Genomic DNA, 18,200 nt, shown 5'->3' with positions numbered 1-18,200 from the left:
ATTTTGTTTTTTCTTGATTCATTTTGGAAAATTGTATGTTCTAAGAATTTAACCATTTAGTCCAGGTTGTCCAATTTCTTGGCATATAATTGTTCATAGTATTTTCTTATAATCTTTTTATTTCTATAGTGCCAGTTCTCTTTATCCAATTTTATTTGGGTCATCTCTTTTTTTTCTTGATGAGTCTGGTTATAGATTAATTTAGCTTGCTTATCTTTTTGAAGAACAAGTTCTTGGTTTTGTTGAGCTTTTGTCTTTCTTAAACTCTATTTTATTCCCTCTTGATCCTTATTATTTCCTTCTTCTACTCACTCTGGGCTTTATTGTTTTTTTTCCTAGTACCTTTAGGTATAAGGTTAGATTGTTTGAGATTTTTCTTGTTTCTTGATGTAGGACTGTATTGCTGTGAATTTTCCTCTTAGGACTACTTTTGCTGTGTCCCTTTGATTTGGGGTTGTTGTGGTTTTATTTTCATTTGTCTCCATATGTACATCTTTTGATTTCTTCCTTGATCTTATTGTTAACCCATTCATCATTCAGTAACATGTTATTCAGCTTCCCACACCTGTGGCTTTTTCAGTTTGTTGTCTTGTCATTGATTTTTAGTTTTGTACCCCTGTGGTGGAGAAGGTGCTGGATATGATTTCAATCTCCTAGAATTTACTGAGAGTTGTTTTGTGGTTTAACATGTGGTCTATCCTAGAAAGTATTTCATGTGTTCACTTAAAAAGAATGTATACTTTGCTGCTTTGGAATAAAATGTTCTAAAAATATCAATTAAATCCATCTGGTATAATGTGTCATTTAATGCTGCTGTTTCCTTGTTGATTTTCTGTCTGAAGGTCTATCTGCTGATGTCAGTTGGGCGTTAAAGCCCCCCTATGACATGGAGATACACTCCTGATGGGCTTGAGAGAACACCCATGCCTTCAATTTTGGGTATCAGAAAAATCAAAGGTTAGTGAAAACCTGTATTTAGAAAGGGAAGAGGAAAGTGAACCTGAATTGTGTGTAGTGCTGTTAGTCTAACTGAGTCCAGCTAATGATACCGTAGATCCTAAATATTTGTAAATATTTCAAATTGTTGTGAGATACCCTGTAAGTACTTGGAAAAAGATTCAGGCAGTTTAGAAACTGGCCCAACACATTAGAGGAAAGAGCAGAGCTGAGAGGCAAACCCAGTCGTGGGGCGGGCGGGGTGCAGCTGGTGTCTGGACCTTCATAATGCTTCTCTGTGCGTGGGGGGGAGTTCTGTGTGATTACTTCACGAGTTTTCTTTGGTAATGCTATTTTTTCCTCATGGGGAGGCTCATTTCTGATGTTATTTTTTTTCTTCTTCAGACAAGGAAATTTCTTATCCTGTTTCCACAATGATAAGTCCTTCAGAATACGAATTATTTTTCTTTAGACATCAAGGAATATCATTCTTACGAAAGCAGAGAAATGCCAACTATCAGCAACGAATATTAATTTTCTACTCTACAGATTAATAAGCACATGAGAAGAGACTGTGGTTCAGAGTGGCGGAATGAATCTACAGGCTTACCTAGCCAGTGCTCACTGGGGCCAGGCCAGAGCTCTGCTGCGCTCTCCTCAGAAAGCGCTCAGACTGCACTCCCTTAGCTAGCTTACACAGTCTTTGTCTCTCGGATCCCAGGAATAGTTGTGATTTTTCTTTTTTCATTTACAAGAGGCCTTTATCTGTTTGTTTGGTAAAACATTTGATTCCTTGATGTTCTGTGTAGAATGGTAGCACATTACCTTATGTGAAAGCATTTCAGTAGTTCTATTTTTCTGCATTTCCCTACACTATGATGTGGCCCTTTACTTACAGCTTTGCGAGGTCAGGGCTTGTGTCTTAACCATTTCTGCATTTCTCGTTCTAGTAGGTATAGTTACGCAGCTTCTGGGTCAGAGAGCATAATTTTTCCAGAGAAAATAGGGACCTAGAATCCATAGGGACCAAGGTTACAGTGAGAGAACTCCTGTAACCTTTCTCAAAAATTAATCACGTTTCCCCTAGCTTTATGAGCTAATTTTATTCCATTTGGAGTGAACTCTTCCTAACGAGAGCATGAGCCTGAACTCTTTTAAAAGAGTCAAGCATGACGAGTGAGGGAAGCGGATGAGCTAATGTGCGATGTCTACCCTAACAAATCATCATTTAATGTGATCACCTCTAGGTTTTCACTCCTTTTCCCCAATTTCTTTCTTAAATGTGTTGTTATGCTGTCAGTTAGCATAGTTTACCTGGGGCCACACATATCTGCGATCTTTGCACAGCACCCACCTTTCACACAGTCCTGAAGTTTCTGACCCATGAAGTTCCTTGGAAAGCTAGAGAAGGAAGTTTTCTCCGTGTGGCTTGGATTCCCAAACCTTAGGACTTCGTGTCACGTGAAGCAGAACAGCAGCTTTGGCGTAAACCTTCCCCAAAGCTGCATGTTTTGTCACTGGCAAGTGACATGACTATGATATGTCACGGTCATTTGCACTATTTCTGATAGTTTTTCATTGACCTATAATTGTTTATTGAGTACCTTTCTGTGCCTGTACCATTTTGCCACCTTATCAGGATAAAAATGACCGATTATCTTACATGATTCCTACTCCTGATGATGTGACCTCAGAGAAACAGAGACTGTTGCCAGCAGTTGGTGGACCTGGAGCCTCCGACACACAAAAAGGTACATTCTTGCCATCACACTTCTTAACCTGTTCCTCCCGATTATCTCTTTGGAGATCACTAGCTCTTAAATTCAGAGTAAGGTTCCTGTTAAAGAAACCAGTAAGTAATACAGTACTTACAGAACAAGAGACAAGAAACTTAACGCAGAGCAGCTGAGGCCTGAGAGGTGGGGCAGCGAAGGCCGGGCAGGCCCATGACCCCACGCCCTCTGCTTCGAGACAGCAGGCAGCACATGTCTTACTGGACACGCCTGCACGTGTAACTGCTGCCCCACATTCCGCTTTGACTTCATGTCTCACATTTTTCCCCTTTCACTAGTTATCTACCAGGCTGTGTGGTAGTGGGCACACCTGCAAACACACCCACATCTTCTGTGACTCCGACACTCTCAGTCTTCCGTGCCGTTTCAGGTATGACAGTACACACCGACGGCGTGCTAGAGCGCAGGCCGCAGACACACGGCCCGGGGCAGAATCCAGTCCTCCACCTTGTTCCGACCAGTCCAGCACCTTGTCTCTACCTGGCGGCAGTGCCTAGCTCTTTGCCCCTAGTTAAGGAGTAGTTACATTTATACAGTTCCAAAATTACATTTGTCCCTTTGAAGGCAACCGCGAGGCTGATGTGGCCCCCAGTGAAAATGAGTTTGACACCCCTGTACTAGAGAATGACAAGAGTGGAAAACTGGGGTCCTCACGGTTGGTCATCATTAGAAATGTTTTATGTGGTGGCACAATATTATTCAACATTTAATTTTCTGGGTAGCTGAGTGGTGACCTCAACTACCCAGAAAATAGCACTCCCAAACAAAAATAGCAGGAAGAACTTAAACTCATGGTTTCAGCATAAGAAGACAAATACTGTCTAAACTTCAAAATACCTGCAACTACAAAAATAAACATGAAATATCCACGAGTTATCTCCATCCTCCCGCTGTAAACCCTTGTGGATTACATGGGCAATCCCCGAGCAACTGCATAGGAAAAAGAAGGAAGAACTAGCAGTAGGCATGGTACTGACCTGAAACCATCACAGCAAAGAGAAAGCTGACCACAGGGTGAAAATTCTGGGTGATAAAAAGTGATCCTGTAGATCAGGAAACTCACAATGGGGAAGAAGACACTTACTGCCAACAGTGTGTCAAGAGGCAATTTTGGAGAGGTAACAACACTTAAGATGACAAGGAGTTTAAAATAAAGAGGCACCCTTTCAAACCACATGTTGAAGAGGAATTTTAAAAAGCACATTTGTGGTCGTACAAGGCAAAAGTAAAAAAGAAAAAAGGAACCCGACAAGGAACAACAAGTCCCGCCCCCAGGGCCCTGGCTCCTCACTAAAAGGAGACATCCAGTAAGCCACCCACCAGTCACTGTGCTAGGAGCACAGTGCACTCGACCTGGGCACCTCTTAAACCACCGCCAACCACAGGCCTGTCCACAGACGTGCAGAGGCACAGAGAGTTTTCACTTATATATAACTACCATAAAAATATAGCTGGAAATGAGAATCAAATTAATTCAGCCGATGAAAATTCCACTAACTGAAAAGGAATGAAATAGTCTCAAGTGAGCATTTGGGGATTTGAAAAGCAAACCAAACCACTTTGCAACAGAAATTTTAAAACCCAAAACAGAAATGGACACAAAATAACAGACTAAAACAAGGGTTGATTAAATTCAGGAAAAACATGGAAGGAATAGTTTAAATTATATAAGAAATGAAGAGTAATATAACAACTCCCCAAGGAATAAAATATTCAAACAAAAAGTTAATAACAGCATTGAAGAAAATCAGAATACCAAGAGAATAAATGCTTTAAAAAGAAATATAAAAGATAAAAGAGAAAGTGTTTGAAATGAAATATATGCAAAGATAATCCAATTAGATATAAATGGCATCCCTGAAAGAATATACAAAAATATACAAAATGAGGAACAGAATTAATACTTTAAATTATGACTTTAAAAAATCCTTCATTGAAAGAGAAGGTTAAATGGGCCAATGTCCACCAAAGAAACTGAGAAGGTTATGAGGGAGCTACCCCACATGGAAGCACACACCTGGATGGTTCACAGGGGAATTTCTTACACATTCAATGACCACACAGACCCAGTGCTCTATGACCTATTCCAGAGCATCATCATCCTTTCAAGGAAATGAGCTAATGACAGCATAATTATAAAACCATTACCAATATCACTTATGAATATTAATACAAAAGTACTTAATAAAACATTAGTAAACAAAATCCAACATCACAATAAAATCTAAAAAACCATGAATAAGCAATTTTTTTAAGGAGAGTAAGCTTGTTTCCCTATTAGGAAATCTAGAAAAATAATACATTATATTAATAGATCTAATGAGAAAAACATTATAGGAATATTTCCAGAGGTGTTAAAAATTCAACTTAATACAAAATACGTAACTCATTCTTAAAGCAAGCATCCAACTTAATGGGAAAATACCAGAAGCACTTCCATTAAGATTAAGAACAAAGAAAATATGCCTTGTATCTCCATTGTGATTCAACCTCAGCCTGGAAGTATTAACCACAACAATGAAAGGGATAAGAATCAGTAAAAGAAAGCAGTTTCTGTTTGCAGATAATATGATCATGTACCTGGGAAACCATAGGGAAACAATGGTAACACTTTCTCCAATTTTAAAAAGAATCCAGTATAGTAGCAGAATATAAAACTAACATGAAAGCATTGAATTGCTAGTGTTTAGATGCAGAAACAATAACCAGTTTGTGGATACTATAGAAGAAACCCCATTTAAATAGCAACAACCATGAGTAAGTACTTAAATTCAACATTAAATTTGTAAAAACTAAATAAGGCAATTTTTAAAACACTCCTGAAAGACACAAAAATATGTGAATACATTAAAGACTGCCTCCTCTGTTCTTGGAAAAGATTACTCACATCGTAACAATGTCACTCTAAATTATTATAAAATGTTAACACAATCCCAAAAAGTATCAACAAACTTTTTGTTTAAGTGGAATTGGACAACTTAATAGGAGACTTTATATGGGGACAATACAGAGCCAGAGGGTCACTAAAAAAAAGGGGTGCAGGAACAGCACCCCTAAGCATCCATTAAGAAATACCTCCAAGTCTCAGCAATTAAAACATGAAGAGCCCTGCCCAGGTGGCTCAGTTAGTTGGAGCACAGTCCCATGCACTAAATGGCTGCAGGTTTGATTCCCAGGCAGGGCACACAGCTAGGCTGCGGGTTTGATCCTCATTTGGGGCACATATGGGGGGCAACTGACAGATGTTTCTTGGTCACATTCGTGTGATATTTCTCTCTCTCCCTTTCTCTCTCTCTAAAATCAATAAACATATCCTCAGGTGAGGATTCAAAGAAAAAAAAAACCATGAAGATAATGACAAATCAATGAAACAGAATAAAAGTCTAGAAATAGACCCAAGAATATCTGGAACTTCAGTATAAAGATGTCATCTCAAATCATCAGAGCAAAGATGAATTTTTGATGAGTGATTTTGGGATAACTGGTTAGCTGTTTGGAAAAGATACAACTAGATCATACGCATCATACACAAGAATAAAATCCAGATGGGTCAGAAACCTAAATATAAAAATAAATCATGTGAGCACTAGAAGATAACATACATGATTCTTCTCTTACCTGTATGGAGAAAAATGTATTTGGAACTCAAAATACTGATGCAACTTAAAAAATTATTAATAAAATATAATGCAGAAAAAAACATTTACAGTTCAAAACATAACTGATAAACGGAAAATTTTGCCATGTATATCACAAAATGTAAATATCCTTAATATATAAGGGCATCTTAAAAATGAGAGGAAAAGACTAATATTCAGTAAAAATGTGCAAAAGACATTAACTGACAATTCACAGAAAAAGATATAAAATGGTGTTTCCAGACAGAGGGTAGCTGAATAGATAAGAAAACAAGACCTACTTATATGCTCTATACAAGAGACCCAGCTCAGAATAAAAGACACACACAGACTGAAAGTAAATTTGGTTCAACCTCTTCCCTTCCGCTGAAGGCTTCTCATGAAACCCTCTTGTGATTTCTAGCCTGTGAGTCCAACTTCAACCTTCACCCAGAGTAAATAGTTTTTCAAAGTTTCTCATTGCGGACTGTGATCACTGCTCAGAAGGCGCGAGGGCTGACACCTGCGGCAGCGGGTACAGGATGACAGGCTGTGCTTCCACCATGGACAGCCCTTTCTGAACTTGGAGAGAGGGTGTGAGGGACCCAAATGTACAAAAGGCTGAGATGAAGATGTGGGCAAGGAGTAGCATTTCCAGAAGAAGGAAGAGCACATTAACAGCACCGAGGAAAGGTTCCTCAGCAGAGGGGTTGATGTTACCGAGCCATCCATATTGCTAAGGTGGGAAGCAATTCCTACATCAGACAAAACAAACTTTAAAACAGAGGCTATATAGTAAGAGGCAAAGTAGGACATGGCACAATGGTAAAGGGAACAATCCAACAAGAGGCTGTAAGTCTTATATCCATTTATAGACCCTACATAGGAGCACATAAATATATACGGCAGATATGACTGGGTCAATGTCAAGGTTTGTAAAGCATGTTTAAGACACTGAATTAAAGCCCTAAAACACGGACTGTACAGAAAACAACAATGTCCATAGAGCTGCCAGTTGCTTATCAGGTAACATGCGGCAAATTCTCAGTAAGGGTCCAACTTCCTTTCCTCTTCCCTTCCTTCCTTCTTCTTTCTTTTCCCTTTCCCATCTTGTACTAACTTCTTTGTTTCACTCTATAAAATGTCACTTTAATTTCTAGTATTGGAAACAACAGCTCACTCTGGCTCCTGTTAGCAACTTAATGAAAGTACTTCAGTGTAAGAACATAAACATAAGGCAAAATCTATCTTCAGTGCATCTCCTCCCCACAAAGAAGAAAGGCTAGCTAAGCCCCAAAGGCAAAGGAATGAAGTCATGATTAAGTAAAGCTGCCTTAAAATTAAACAGAAGTTGCTGCCATGGGATTGGTCTTCTTCATAAACAGGGACCTCTCCCAGCCGGCTCTCCAAAGCAGAGCAAAGGCTCTGGAAGCCGAAAGCACGCTGGAGTGACTTTCTGTTTCAGTGATCAGTGCAGGGCTACTGAGAGAGGTGTATACTTTTATGTCCATAAAAGTTCTGCAGTTTAACCGCAGGCTCCCTGAGAGTTTCGGGACGGACTGCATCTGATGACTAGTCTGAGAAAGAAAAATTCTTCACGTGGTGTTTAGCGATTTGTGTTAGAAGCACAGAGGTATTTTTTTTTTTTTCTTCAGGCAGGCCTAAGGGAAGCCCAGCACAGACTAAAATGCTGAGGCTTTCTCGGTGGTACTGGAAGGTGTGCCCTTTAAAAGTGGCGACTTTGCTCTGCTCCTTCCCGCAGCCGGCAGGCTCTAAGACCACCCTCAGCGAGCCCCGTGTTCCTGCCGGTATGCACACCTCGCCCTCGGAGTGTGGACTAGCCTAGGGACCGACAACAGTACCAAAGGCGTGCTCCGTAAGACTGAGCCTCTCACTTTGAGCCTCTCTCTTGCCGGTTTTGACGAAACAAGTTGGACAGGCCGAGGGGCTGAGGAAACAAATGTGACCACCGACAAACCGGCAGCCAGGACCTGACGTCATACTGCAAATGTGGACCCGTCAGAATCACAAAGTATGTTCTTCGCACCCAGGCCCGTGGCAGGCCCAGAGTGGACAAAGCCTTAGGAGGCCCTGTGCTTAGCACCAGAATGCCAGCTCCACAAAAGTGGCAGTTTTGCTTTACAATTGTTTGTGAAATGTTTTTGCATTAGTTTTATTTGATGATTTTGACTTTATATCCTTTAAAAACTAATAGAAGTCATTTTGAGGTTTTTAATGTTTCATCATTATGTTTATTTTTTCTGTGGTTTTATGAGGTATGAATTACTTCAACCTGCAGGAGAGAAAACTCAGGTTCAGGCAGACTGAGTAAACTTGCTCAAGGTCACAACGCCAATAAAATGGGGGAACTGATCTGGTGGATCCACTCACCTCACCACCAAATCATAAAACAGATTAAAATGGTGAGAAGCAAATAACAACAACAAAATCACACAGTTCTATATAGATGGCTGGCCTGGAATTTAGAAAACCTCAGATCTGTGTAAAATATGCCAAAAACCATACTGTCAGTCCCTCTGCCTTCTCACTGAGGTTTCTAGCTCCCTGAAGGATCCAGCTCCCTCCAAACAATAAGCAAATGTTTCCTTAGTCTATAGGCAGATGCAACTCTGGAACTGTGGCTGGAAGTGCAGCTTCAGCAGGGTTGAAGACTGGGCAGCTAAACACCAGATGGGTGTCATGGAAAGTGGGAGTTTTGAGGACAATATATCTGAGACAAAATGAGCCAATAAACTAACTTTGATATTTCTGATATTCCTGTGAGGCTAGAGATAATGTATCTAGCACCTACAAAGAAAGAGTAGCTTAGGCTTAAAAAAAAAGAGGTAAAAATAATAATCAGAAAGTGATCTGGGATACCCTGTGATCTCTCAGACCTGGAAATAAAAAAGACCTTATTCAAGAATCTAAAGTCATTCCTCTGAGACAAGGATTTGTCTCTTATTAAAATAGTAATGCACTGGGAAAAGGCTTTTATTGGAAATTTTTCAGGTTGAAACACTGGCTAGAAGGAAAAGGAATTTTGTCGTGTGAAGAAAGCCCCCAGCACTAGGAATTTATGAGGGAGGAAAATCCTGGGAAGATGGGGTCTCAAGGACAGAATGCACTCACTCCACAATTCCATTTCAAACAGCCAGGGGTGCAAGTGCTCACTGTCTGTAACCCCAGGAGAGGCAGGAAGAGGATCCCCAGGAGAGGGATTTCATCATCAGAAAGGTTCTAACCTGGTACATGGTTACAAGTCTTAGCTTTCAAAGTAATTATTTCAAATATCCAGTGGCCAGTCACAACACAAAGTGCAAATATGATGTCAGTGATATTTCCTTTTCTTGCTCAATAACTTCCTTGTTTTGAGTACTAACTCTTAAAATGTGGGGACAACAATGCTATCTACAATTTACTCCAAGACCCACATGCCTCTCCTTCCCAGTGGCGCTGACTTGTAAGCATCAGTGGACTGCCTGTCTTCGAACTGATGTCTTCATCAGCTGAATACAGACCACATCCTAGTACCACCATTGAAAATGGGGGGAGAAAGGGATTGTAAAGGGTCTTTATTTGACCAGGAAAACAAATCTTTTCCTCTAGCTTCACTTCTGGTGTCTTTAGACTCAGATGCACAAGGGCCCTAGACGATTTTCCACTTGTCATCCATTCGCAATGCCATCACTGCCTGACAGAGGAAGGGAAGGCTTTCTCTCCACTGATGTGCCCCAGAATGCCAGGACACAAAACCAGGTCTCACTGGAAGTCTCAGTTTAGTTTCATTAAATATATTTCTTGGAAAGCTATAATGGAGTCATGAAAATGTTGCTCCTGGTAAAATAACAATGAAAGAAAGAAGCGAGTTGGCAGGATTCTGACTGTATTGCACATGCCTTAACAACTCTTCAGTGGAACAATATCTAAGTAGTTGCTGGGATTAAGTGGTAGCAAGGTGGGCTTGGACGGTGAACAGAAGCAGTAGTCTGCGGCTGTGGGGAGGGACCAACGTGCCAAAGACCTGTGTAATGATTTTCAGATAGTTTAGATGGAAAGTGTGAGAGCATTCCAAGTTTGTGATTGGGCAGCTGGGGGGTGGGCATCAGAGGAAGGATTCTGCATTTTTCCTCCCTCCTGTGTCCATATGAAAGGAGTTTTGCTGGCATGCATGAAAGTTGTTCTTCATTGTCACAGAAACTGGGGCACAAGAGTGGGGGTTGCTGGCATTTACTGGGAAGGGCCCAGGGTGCTAACCACTCTGCAATATCTCTTGCAATGAAGGATGTCCCAGCACAAAAGCTATTCACGCTACAGTGAGAAATTCTGTGTCCCAGGACAATTCCAGCCTCTCTCCCCACCTCACTCTCCCCATCCAAGGTTCTCTGACTGAGGCTTTTGGGAGAAAGACAGGAGCCTGCCCAGCCCAGCCACCTGCCCTCTTGCCTCCTGGTCTGCCTGCCTGCAGAGACGGAGTTTTCTGGGCTGCTCTGCCAAAGTGGTAGGCCAAGATGTGTGTGGTTTTTTCCTTCCCTTTTGGAGTAGGGGACAAGTTCATTTACGAGGAAAGAATTAGGGAGTTTACTGTGGTATATGTGAAGGTTCATGCTCTCTGATCAGCTTTTTCAGTGATTATGGTGAAGAGGACTGTTATTATAGCCCCTCCAAAACCAGAGAGAGAGACAGAAAGGCAGCCAAGGTCGGGGGGGAGGAGAGAGGGGAAGAGAGAGAGAAAGCGAGAGACTATACATCCCACATGAACTGGTTCATCTAATTTTAATACATTGTCCCCAATTACTTTGACACTCCTCCCATGTAGAGGTGAAGTCTACGTCTTCTCCCCTTGAACCTGGGCAGGCTTGTAACTGCTTTGACCAATAGAGTATGACACAGGTGATGTCAATTGATTCTCACAGATGGGTCACTAAAAGTAATGCGGCTTCTGCTTTACCTGCCCAAAAACTCCCACTTGGAAGCATGAGTCTCCAGGGAAGAAGTGTATGGGGCAAGGAAACCATGCAGGAGGAAGCCCAGCCACATGGAGAGGCTACATGACAGCTCTACAGTGAGTCACTCCGTTGTATTCACGGAGGCTCTCCAGAGAAACAGAACCCATAGGGTGTGTGCTTATAGAAGGAAAGTGATTTACTTCAAGGAATGGACTCCCACAACTATGGAGGCTGGCAAGGTCAAAACTGCAGGCCAGGCTGGCAGGGTGAAGCGCAGGGAAGAGCTAGAGCCAGTGCTGCTGTCAAAGTCCTGCTGGCAGAATTCTTTCTTGCTCAGGGAAGATCAGTCTTGGTTCTGTTAGCACCTTCGACTAATTAGCTGAGGCCCACCCACATTCTGGAGGGTAACCTGCTTTAGAGTCAGCAATTTAAATAATCTCACCCCAAACACCTTCACAGAAACATCCATGATAATATCTGAACAAGTATCTGGGCACATGGCCCACCCAAACTGACACAAAAAATTAGCCATTGCACCTGCCCAGAGACCAGCTCAGGTGAATGAAGCTTCTTGGCTATCCCAGACCAAGCTGGCCACCAGCTGAGTGGCGATGAGAACCCTCAGTCGGTGCCATAAGGAGTGAAAGAATCACCTCGCCAAGCCCGGCCTGGCTCCTAACCCACAGAGGCTGGGAGCGCTATACACTAGTTATTTTAAGTCACTGGGTTTAGAGGTAGTTTGTTATGTTCCAATAACTGGGACACTAACTTTAACGCCTATTACTCCCCGTCTCTCTTAACAAGCATCAGCTGCACTGGCCATCGTGTCAAATACACCGCCTCCCTCTGTCTGGCCTCAGCGCCTGCTCGCTGTCATTCTGCCAGTAGCACTTTCCCCCCAGCTCTCTGCTGAGCAGGCTCCTTTCATTCTTCCTGCCTCAGATCAAATATTACTTCCTTGGAGAGACCTTCACTGACCACACTATCTAAATTGGCTTCCCTGTCTCTCTGTCTCAATTTTTTTCCTTCTCTTCATCTTCTCCAAAACATTTATCTCGATCTGAAATTAATTATCTTGCTGTGTCTTTGGCTATTGTCTTCCCCCAGTTAAAATATTAGGGCCATAAAGATGGGTCTTTGTCCAACTAATTCATTGTTTGCACAGTGATTAGATAGCACAGATATATGTTCAATAAAGATTTGTTGAATGAAAAGTAATGAATGCTTATGTGGTATGTAGGTGACTGACTGCAGGATTCTGTCCATGGCCCTCAACTTAAATTGTTTTTACAGAATTTAATGAAGGAAGGTTAAAACTCCCATGTGATACAAAGGATGTTTTTCTCTGCCTCTTCCTCTGTTCTTTTTTTCCCACCTCTAATGAGATGAGCAACTACTAGGGAACCACAACAACAACAACAACAAAAACCCAACCTAGAATCCTTTTACAATATCTCAGAGACAAAACCACTGCATTGTTTTACTTGATTACCTATGTGGCTTATTTATACATTTTCCTAACTCTTACAGATGAATTAAAAGACAATTCTAAACTGAAAAAGGGAAACAAATGTTCTCTCCTGGAGGTCCACTCTACCCTTAGGCTTTGTGTGATACAATCTCAGCTCTTGACTCCCCCAGCACAGGGGCTGACAGAAAGCTTGGAGAAAGAGGTGAAAAGCAGACCCATCCCCCACCCATTTTTTGGTTTCCCCTTCATTTTCCAGTTTTTTTCACACACTTAAGGCATGAAAACAGTATATAAATATATTTTTCCCATCACCTGAAGTCAAGTCCTTACCTGCAAGCCCTTTGCACCTGCAGCCACTCTGCGAGCCTAGCCCACATCCACTCCCACCCACCCTATCCACTTACTAATCCCCTGTATTCTAACTCTCCCTTGTATTAACCCCGTCTTTTATTTTCTGTATTCTGATGCTTTGACATTTGGGGCCTGGCTGCCCCTGGAGAGATTGTCCCTCCCAGGTGAGCCAATTCTTAGAGACAGTAAACAACTCACCTGCACGCACACTTTTCAAATGCCAACCCATCCAGAGCTCACACTCAACCACCAGCTTCGCTGGGCTCATACTCCAGGGCTACTGTCCACAGCCCTAGTCACCACATGACCAGGCCCCACACGATGAGGCACATTCCCTACACCCCAGAGCCGACAGGTATTATCGACCCTAGCCTATCTACACCTGCTTACCCAGCCACGCCCATTCCTGCCCCCAGCCCCCCTTTCTCCATCTGCCTCCTGAGCAACTCGTGTGCCCACCCACAGTGTGGAGTGCCCCTCCTCTTAGAAACTGTGAGGAACACGCTGGCTGGCCAACAGCAGTCATCTCCTGACTTGCTGACCATACTACACCTCAAATTTTCAATTAATATGCTGCATGAAAGACATCCCTCTAGACTGTAAGTCAAGTCAGTGTCTCGATCCTTTGGGGGCAGCTGAAATTCGGCACTCTCAGTGCTCAGTGTTTTAAGTGGGACTTTAGCAAGATTTAAAAATTCTTGACTTAGGTCACAGATTCACTCAGGAAACATTTATCAATGCCTTGTGCGACTAGGTATTATGGAAAGCTTTGGGACAGGAGAATGAATTAAACATTTTCTCAGGCAGGCTCCTGGTAGGATAAGGACTCAAGAAATATTTAAGAAAAGGAATGAATGCATGCATGAATGAATGAATGCCTTCCCCGAGTTCACCAGCTGGAGTGCATTGCTTGTTGGATGGCCTGGTGGGTTCCATTCATAAAGCCATTGTCCACATTGGAGGCTCGAAAAGAGAATAAATTGGTTTGTCTGGTTCTGTTCCATTCTTACACAAGCTACTGGGACTGGAAATCTGCAAGATTATTCAATTTCTCCAAGATTTAATTTGTCTTCTTGAAATATCTTCACAAAACTACAGCCCAGCTATTCCTCAAAACAGCCTGAGGAAAACGTTTTTTGGGGAAAGAACATAAACATAATATTAATAATAATATTGAATACTTTGGCTTTTAACATATGCCTAGCATTGTACCAAGCATGATGTATGCATTATTTTATTTAACAATATGCCATGTATCATCACCCTTATTTTACAGATGAAAAAAGCCAAAGCTTAAATAGGGTAATTGGCTAAGTGCAGCACAGCTAATAAAACACAGTGCCAGGGTCTGACCCAGGCGGTGTCACTCCACAACACACTTATCTACCAACCGATTCCAGATGCGAGCTGAGGAACTGTAACTTTCTCGAGGTGCACTGCTCAGACCCATTCTTAAAGCCCGTTAAGGAACTTGGGCCAATCTTCATCCCAGGAGATAGCTTGCTGATTTGAAATTCTGCTACTAAATCCAGAATATGTGTATAGCAGAATCTTTCTTCTACTAGTTTATTAGAATTTGTTTTTAAGCTTGCTCTGCCTGGCCACTGTCTGCAGGGGTCTAATTGGTCACAGAATAAAATGAGCTACTAAAAAATACAAAAAGAAACCCCAGAATAATCTCCCTCCAAAACCTCTCCATAGAAGGGTGGTAAGCTCCAATAACTGTGATCATATACAGAGCACACTTTGGGGCCCAACTTGTTAAGGGAGTGAGGTGTCTGCTTCCTTCTTAGTGAACTTTCCAAGGAATTTAGTTAAAATCTGGTGACAATGACTGCCTGCCTAAGCTTTAATTATTCTTTCCATTTCCCTTAGTCTGGCTCAACACATACTGCAGAGGTCATCTATAGACTCAATTTACTGCACTGAGGGAAAGCTTATTCCTCTCTGTAAGATAAATATATTCTCACAGGCCAGCCAATGGATAATGCATTGGAGAGTCTGCATCTTCAGTTACCTTGAACCTAGGATATTTCTTAACACACATTTGCAGGAAAGACATTCATAGGACACCAAGTAGTGTGTAAATCTCAAATCTGCACTTTTGTTTCTCTCTAGGCCTGGCTACAGATTAAACAAAATTACCATACGAAGCAAACTGAACTCTTTTTTTGGCAGCTTGTGTTTCAGAATTCCCAGGAGAAACACTGAAAGCGACTCCTTTTTCTTTCTTCATCTCAGAGACAAGTCAATGAGTTGCTGAGTCAGCCTTTTGATCCTTTGCCAAGCCTCCAGCTTCCTAAGACATTAGTCAAATGGTATTTAATAGTCCTTTTTTAAATACCCAAACCTCCCCATCCCAGATTAATGTAAAGGGAGAAGACGCATCGGAGTATGTGTTTCGTTCCACAGCATTTACTGAGTGCCTACTGTGTGCCTCTGCTCTAAGGCCTTGGAGATGCAGCAGCAAATCTGTATTCTACACGGAGGGGCCTTAGACAGTACTTGTGAGTTCTTTGAAATTCCCAGTGGAACCACACCACAGTGCAGAGAGGACTTTGAACTTGACATCTTATAATTTAGGGTGAGAAGAAACCCCAGGAGCCTTTGGAGTCTTGCAGCTGCCTCCAGCTCTGGTGCCTACACTTAACTACAACCGGGTTAGAAGCTGCGGGGAGGAGGAGTGAAGCCCTCATATTTGTATGCAGGGTCAGTGCACAAGTAAGTGCATTTTCTGGGGCCGGGTTCTGTAGATTTCCTTGAATTCTCAGGAAGGTCTGAGACCCTACATAAACCGGAAGCAGTCCTGTAACGCACGAGCAGCTGGAGGAACCCAGGTGATTGCACTTGCACGTCCTTGGTGAAGAACAGTGTTTGAACCAAACAGTAATGCCTACTGGGCGCCGCACTGGCTGCGACAGCGGCTCAGACAGGTACACGCCCCGCTCCCCCTCCCCGGTGCTCTCTACATTTCCAACTTCGCTCTCATAAACTCCAGGTGAGGCAGGCCTGGAGGTGAGGGCACATCTGTTCCTGTACTACTCTGCCCGCGATGTAGTTCCCAGAGAGGGCAACTCCAGCCTCCCTTCTCAGGACCCAACTTCTGACATCTCCAATTTACCACCAAGCCTAGCTCTCAAGGGCCCTCTCCCCGCGGCGCCCAAATTCTCTGAGAGCAATAAAGACTCAACTGTACCAACCGGTCCTTTCCGGGACAGGGTGGTCGCCCCGCAGTTCCCTGAGCCAGCTGTCCGGCGGCACACCTGCGCGGAGCCCCGATCGTGCGCACCCGCGCCCCTCCACGCGCGACCGGAGCTCACTCACCGCCCGCCCTCGCACTTCCCTTCCACCCGTCGCGCCCACGGGCCGCAACTTGGGAGCGGGACTCGCGCGGGTGGGTGGCGCTCAGTACTTCACCGTCAGTCACCGTAGCGTCCGCCTCCTCCCCAGTGGGTTGCACCTCCAGCCGCAGAGACTTCGGGTTGGGGGGCAAGAGCGGCCCAGGGGCGAAGAGCTGCTCCTCGGTCAGGAAGCGCAGCTGCACGCGGTAGTGCCGGTGGGCCGGGGCCGGGGCCGGAGCGGGGGCCGCGGCCATGGTGCGCGTGCCTCAGCCCGGAGCCCTGGCGGCGCCTGGTCTGTGCCCCGGGCGCCCGGGGAAACCGCTGTGGAGGGGGAGGGACTTGGCGAGGCTAGCCACCTTCCTCACCTCCGCTGCGAGTTCGCCCTCGGAGACGCCCGCGGCTTCTCGGACACCTGCAGCACTCCACTCCTCACCGCCCCCCGACCCACCCACCCCCGGGCGCGGGAGCGCGCGGGGGACGCGCACTTGGGCGCAGCACCCCGCCGGGCTGCAGCTGAGAACACTCAAGTTTGGAGAGCGCGCGACGCACCTGGAGGCAGTTAGGGTTTGGAAGCAGAAGGGTGACACCTGCTGTTCGCCGAGATTGCTCAGCGGGCCCGGGAGTCTGTTTGGAACCGGCCTTGGCTCCGGCTCTCCGACGGGCCTCGCTCTTGTGGAGGTTTTGGGGCTACTGGCGCCCGCTTAGGAGCAACGGGCCCAAGTACCATGTTCTTTCCTCACTGACAGGGTCCCGACCGCAGCAGGGAGGTGATGGGGAATCCCGGGGGTTCGGGCAACTCGCTGGGTATGAGTGACGAAAGATCGCTTTCGTCTCCCCTCACTTAAGTTGGAATTGAAAACTTGCTGCTGGACTGGGAGCATTTCCCTAGAAGAGGGTCGGGCGACCAGGGACTCATGTCCTCAGGTTGACGCCTGACGCCAGCAGCTACCTCCCCTAGGCAGCCGGCTCCAGCGTCAAAGGACGAAGCCTGGAAACCCTGGGGAACCAAGTCACACCTTGTTGGTCTCCCTTGTTGTTGCAAGCGATATGATTTCATTCCTTTTTATGGCCAAGTAATATTCCATTACATATAGATACATAAAAGGGCAATATATATCATGTTCCCACCATACTCTCAATAAATCTGGAGTTCCGTTACTTAAAACAAAGTAGTGGCAGTCTTTCCCACCCCCCCCAATCCCCCCCCCCCCGCATTAACGCGTAGAACAGAAACTCAACTTAAGACTAACCGGAGCAAAAACTCAAAATATCGTGATTCACAAAAACGCTGGGAAGTCTATGCGTTGTTCAGGCCTATATTTAGGGACTCAATTCAAGTTGACCAGATGGTTTTGTCTCCACCTTACAGACAGGCCGTAGTCCCGTGCTGGAAGCAGTCGCTGATACCTGAACCCTGAACCTTGCAGCAAAGGCAAGGCTCCTTCTCTAACTACCAGGCAGCCTGGGACATTTGAAGACGACTGGCTTGCTGTGATGGGTCTGCCCCACTTGTGACTCGGATCAGGGAGACTGGAAGCCTTCCCAAACTCCCATCATCTGGCTGAGGGAAGAGCAGAAAACCGAAGGGCAGAGGCAACTGGGGGCACAATGTCTACCCCACGCGTGCTCACTCCATGCCTGGCACTGTTGTAAGCACACTACGTGCGTTAATTCGTTTACTCTTCCCCTTCCCTGTGAGAGACACACTGTTATTACCCCCATTTTCACTGATGAGGAGACTA

At 44.3% G+C, this 18,200-nt stretch overlaps 1 protein-coding gene across 1 annotated transcript in view; it reads right to left on the bottom strand.

The window, feature by feature from the left end:
* Positions 1 to 17,185, bottom strand: part of LOC123819901 (histone-arginine methyltransferase CARM1-like) — a 223,307-nt gene extending 206,122 nt beyond the window's left edge. The window contains exons 1-2 of the mRNA XM_045840500.1: positions 17,098 to 17,185; positions 16,824 to 16,971 (exon numbers count right to left, since the gene is read on the bottom strand). Coding sequence (XP_045696456.1) covers positions 16,824 to 16,971; positions 17,098 to 17,185 — 236 coding nt within the window. The remainder of the gene's footprint in view (positions 1 to 16,823; positions 16,972 to 17,097) is intronic.
* Between the last annotated feature and the right edge of the window lie 1,015 nt (positions 17,186 to 18,200).

Source organism: Phyllostomus hastatus, unplaced genomic scaffold, assembly GCF_019186645.2.
Source record: "Phyllostomus hastatus isolate PE091 unplaced genomic scaffold, TTU_PhHast_1.1 phas_contig_34, whole genome shotgun sequence".
Lineage (NCBI taxonomy): Eukaryota > Metazoa > Chordata > Mammalia > Chiroptera > Phyllostomidae > Phyllostomus > Phyllostomus hastatus.
Note: the sequence above shows the minus strand (reverse complement) of the source record. Positions and strands in the feature narration are given on the sequence as shown.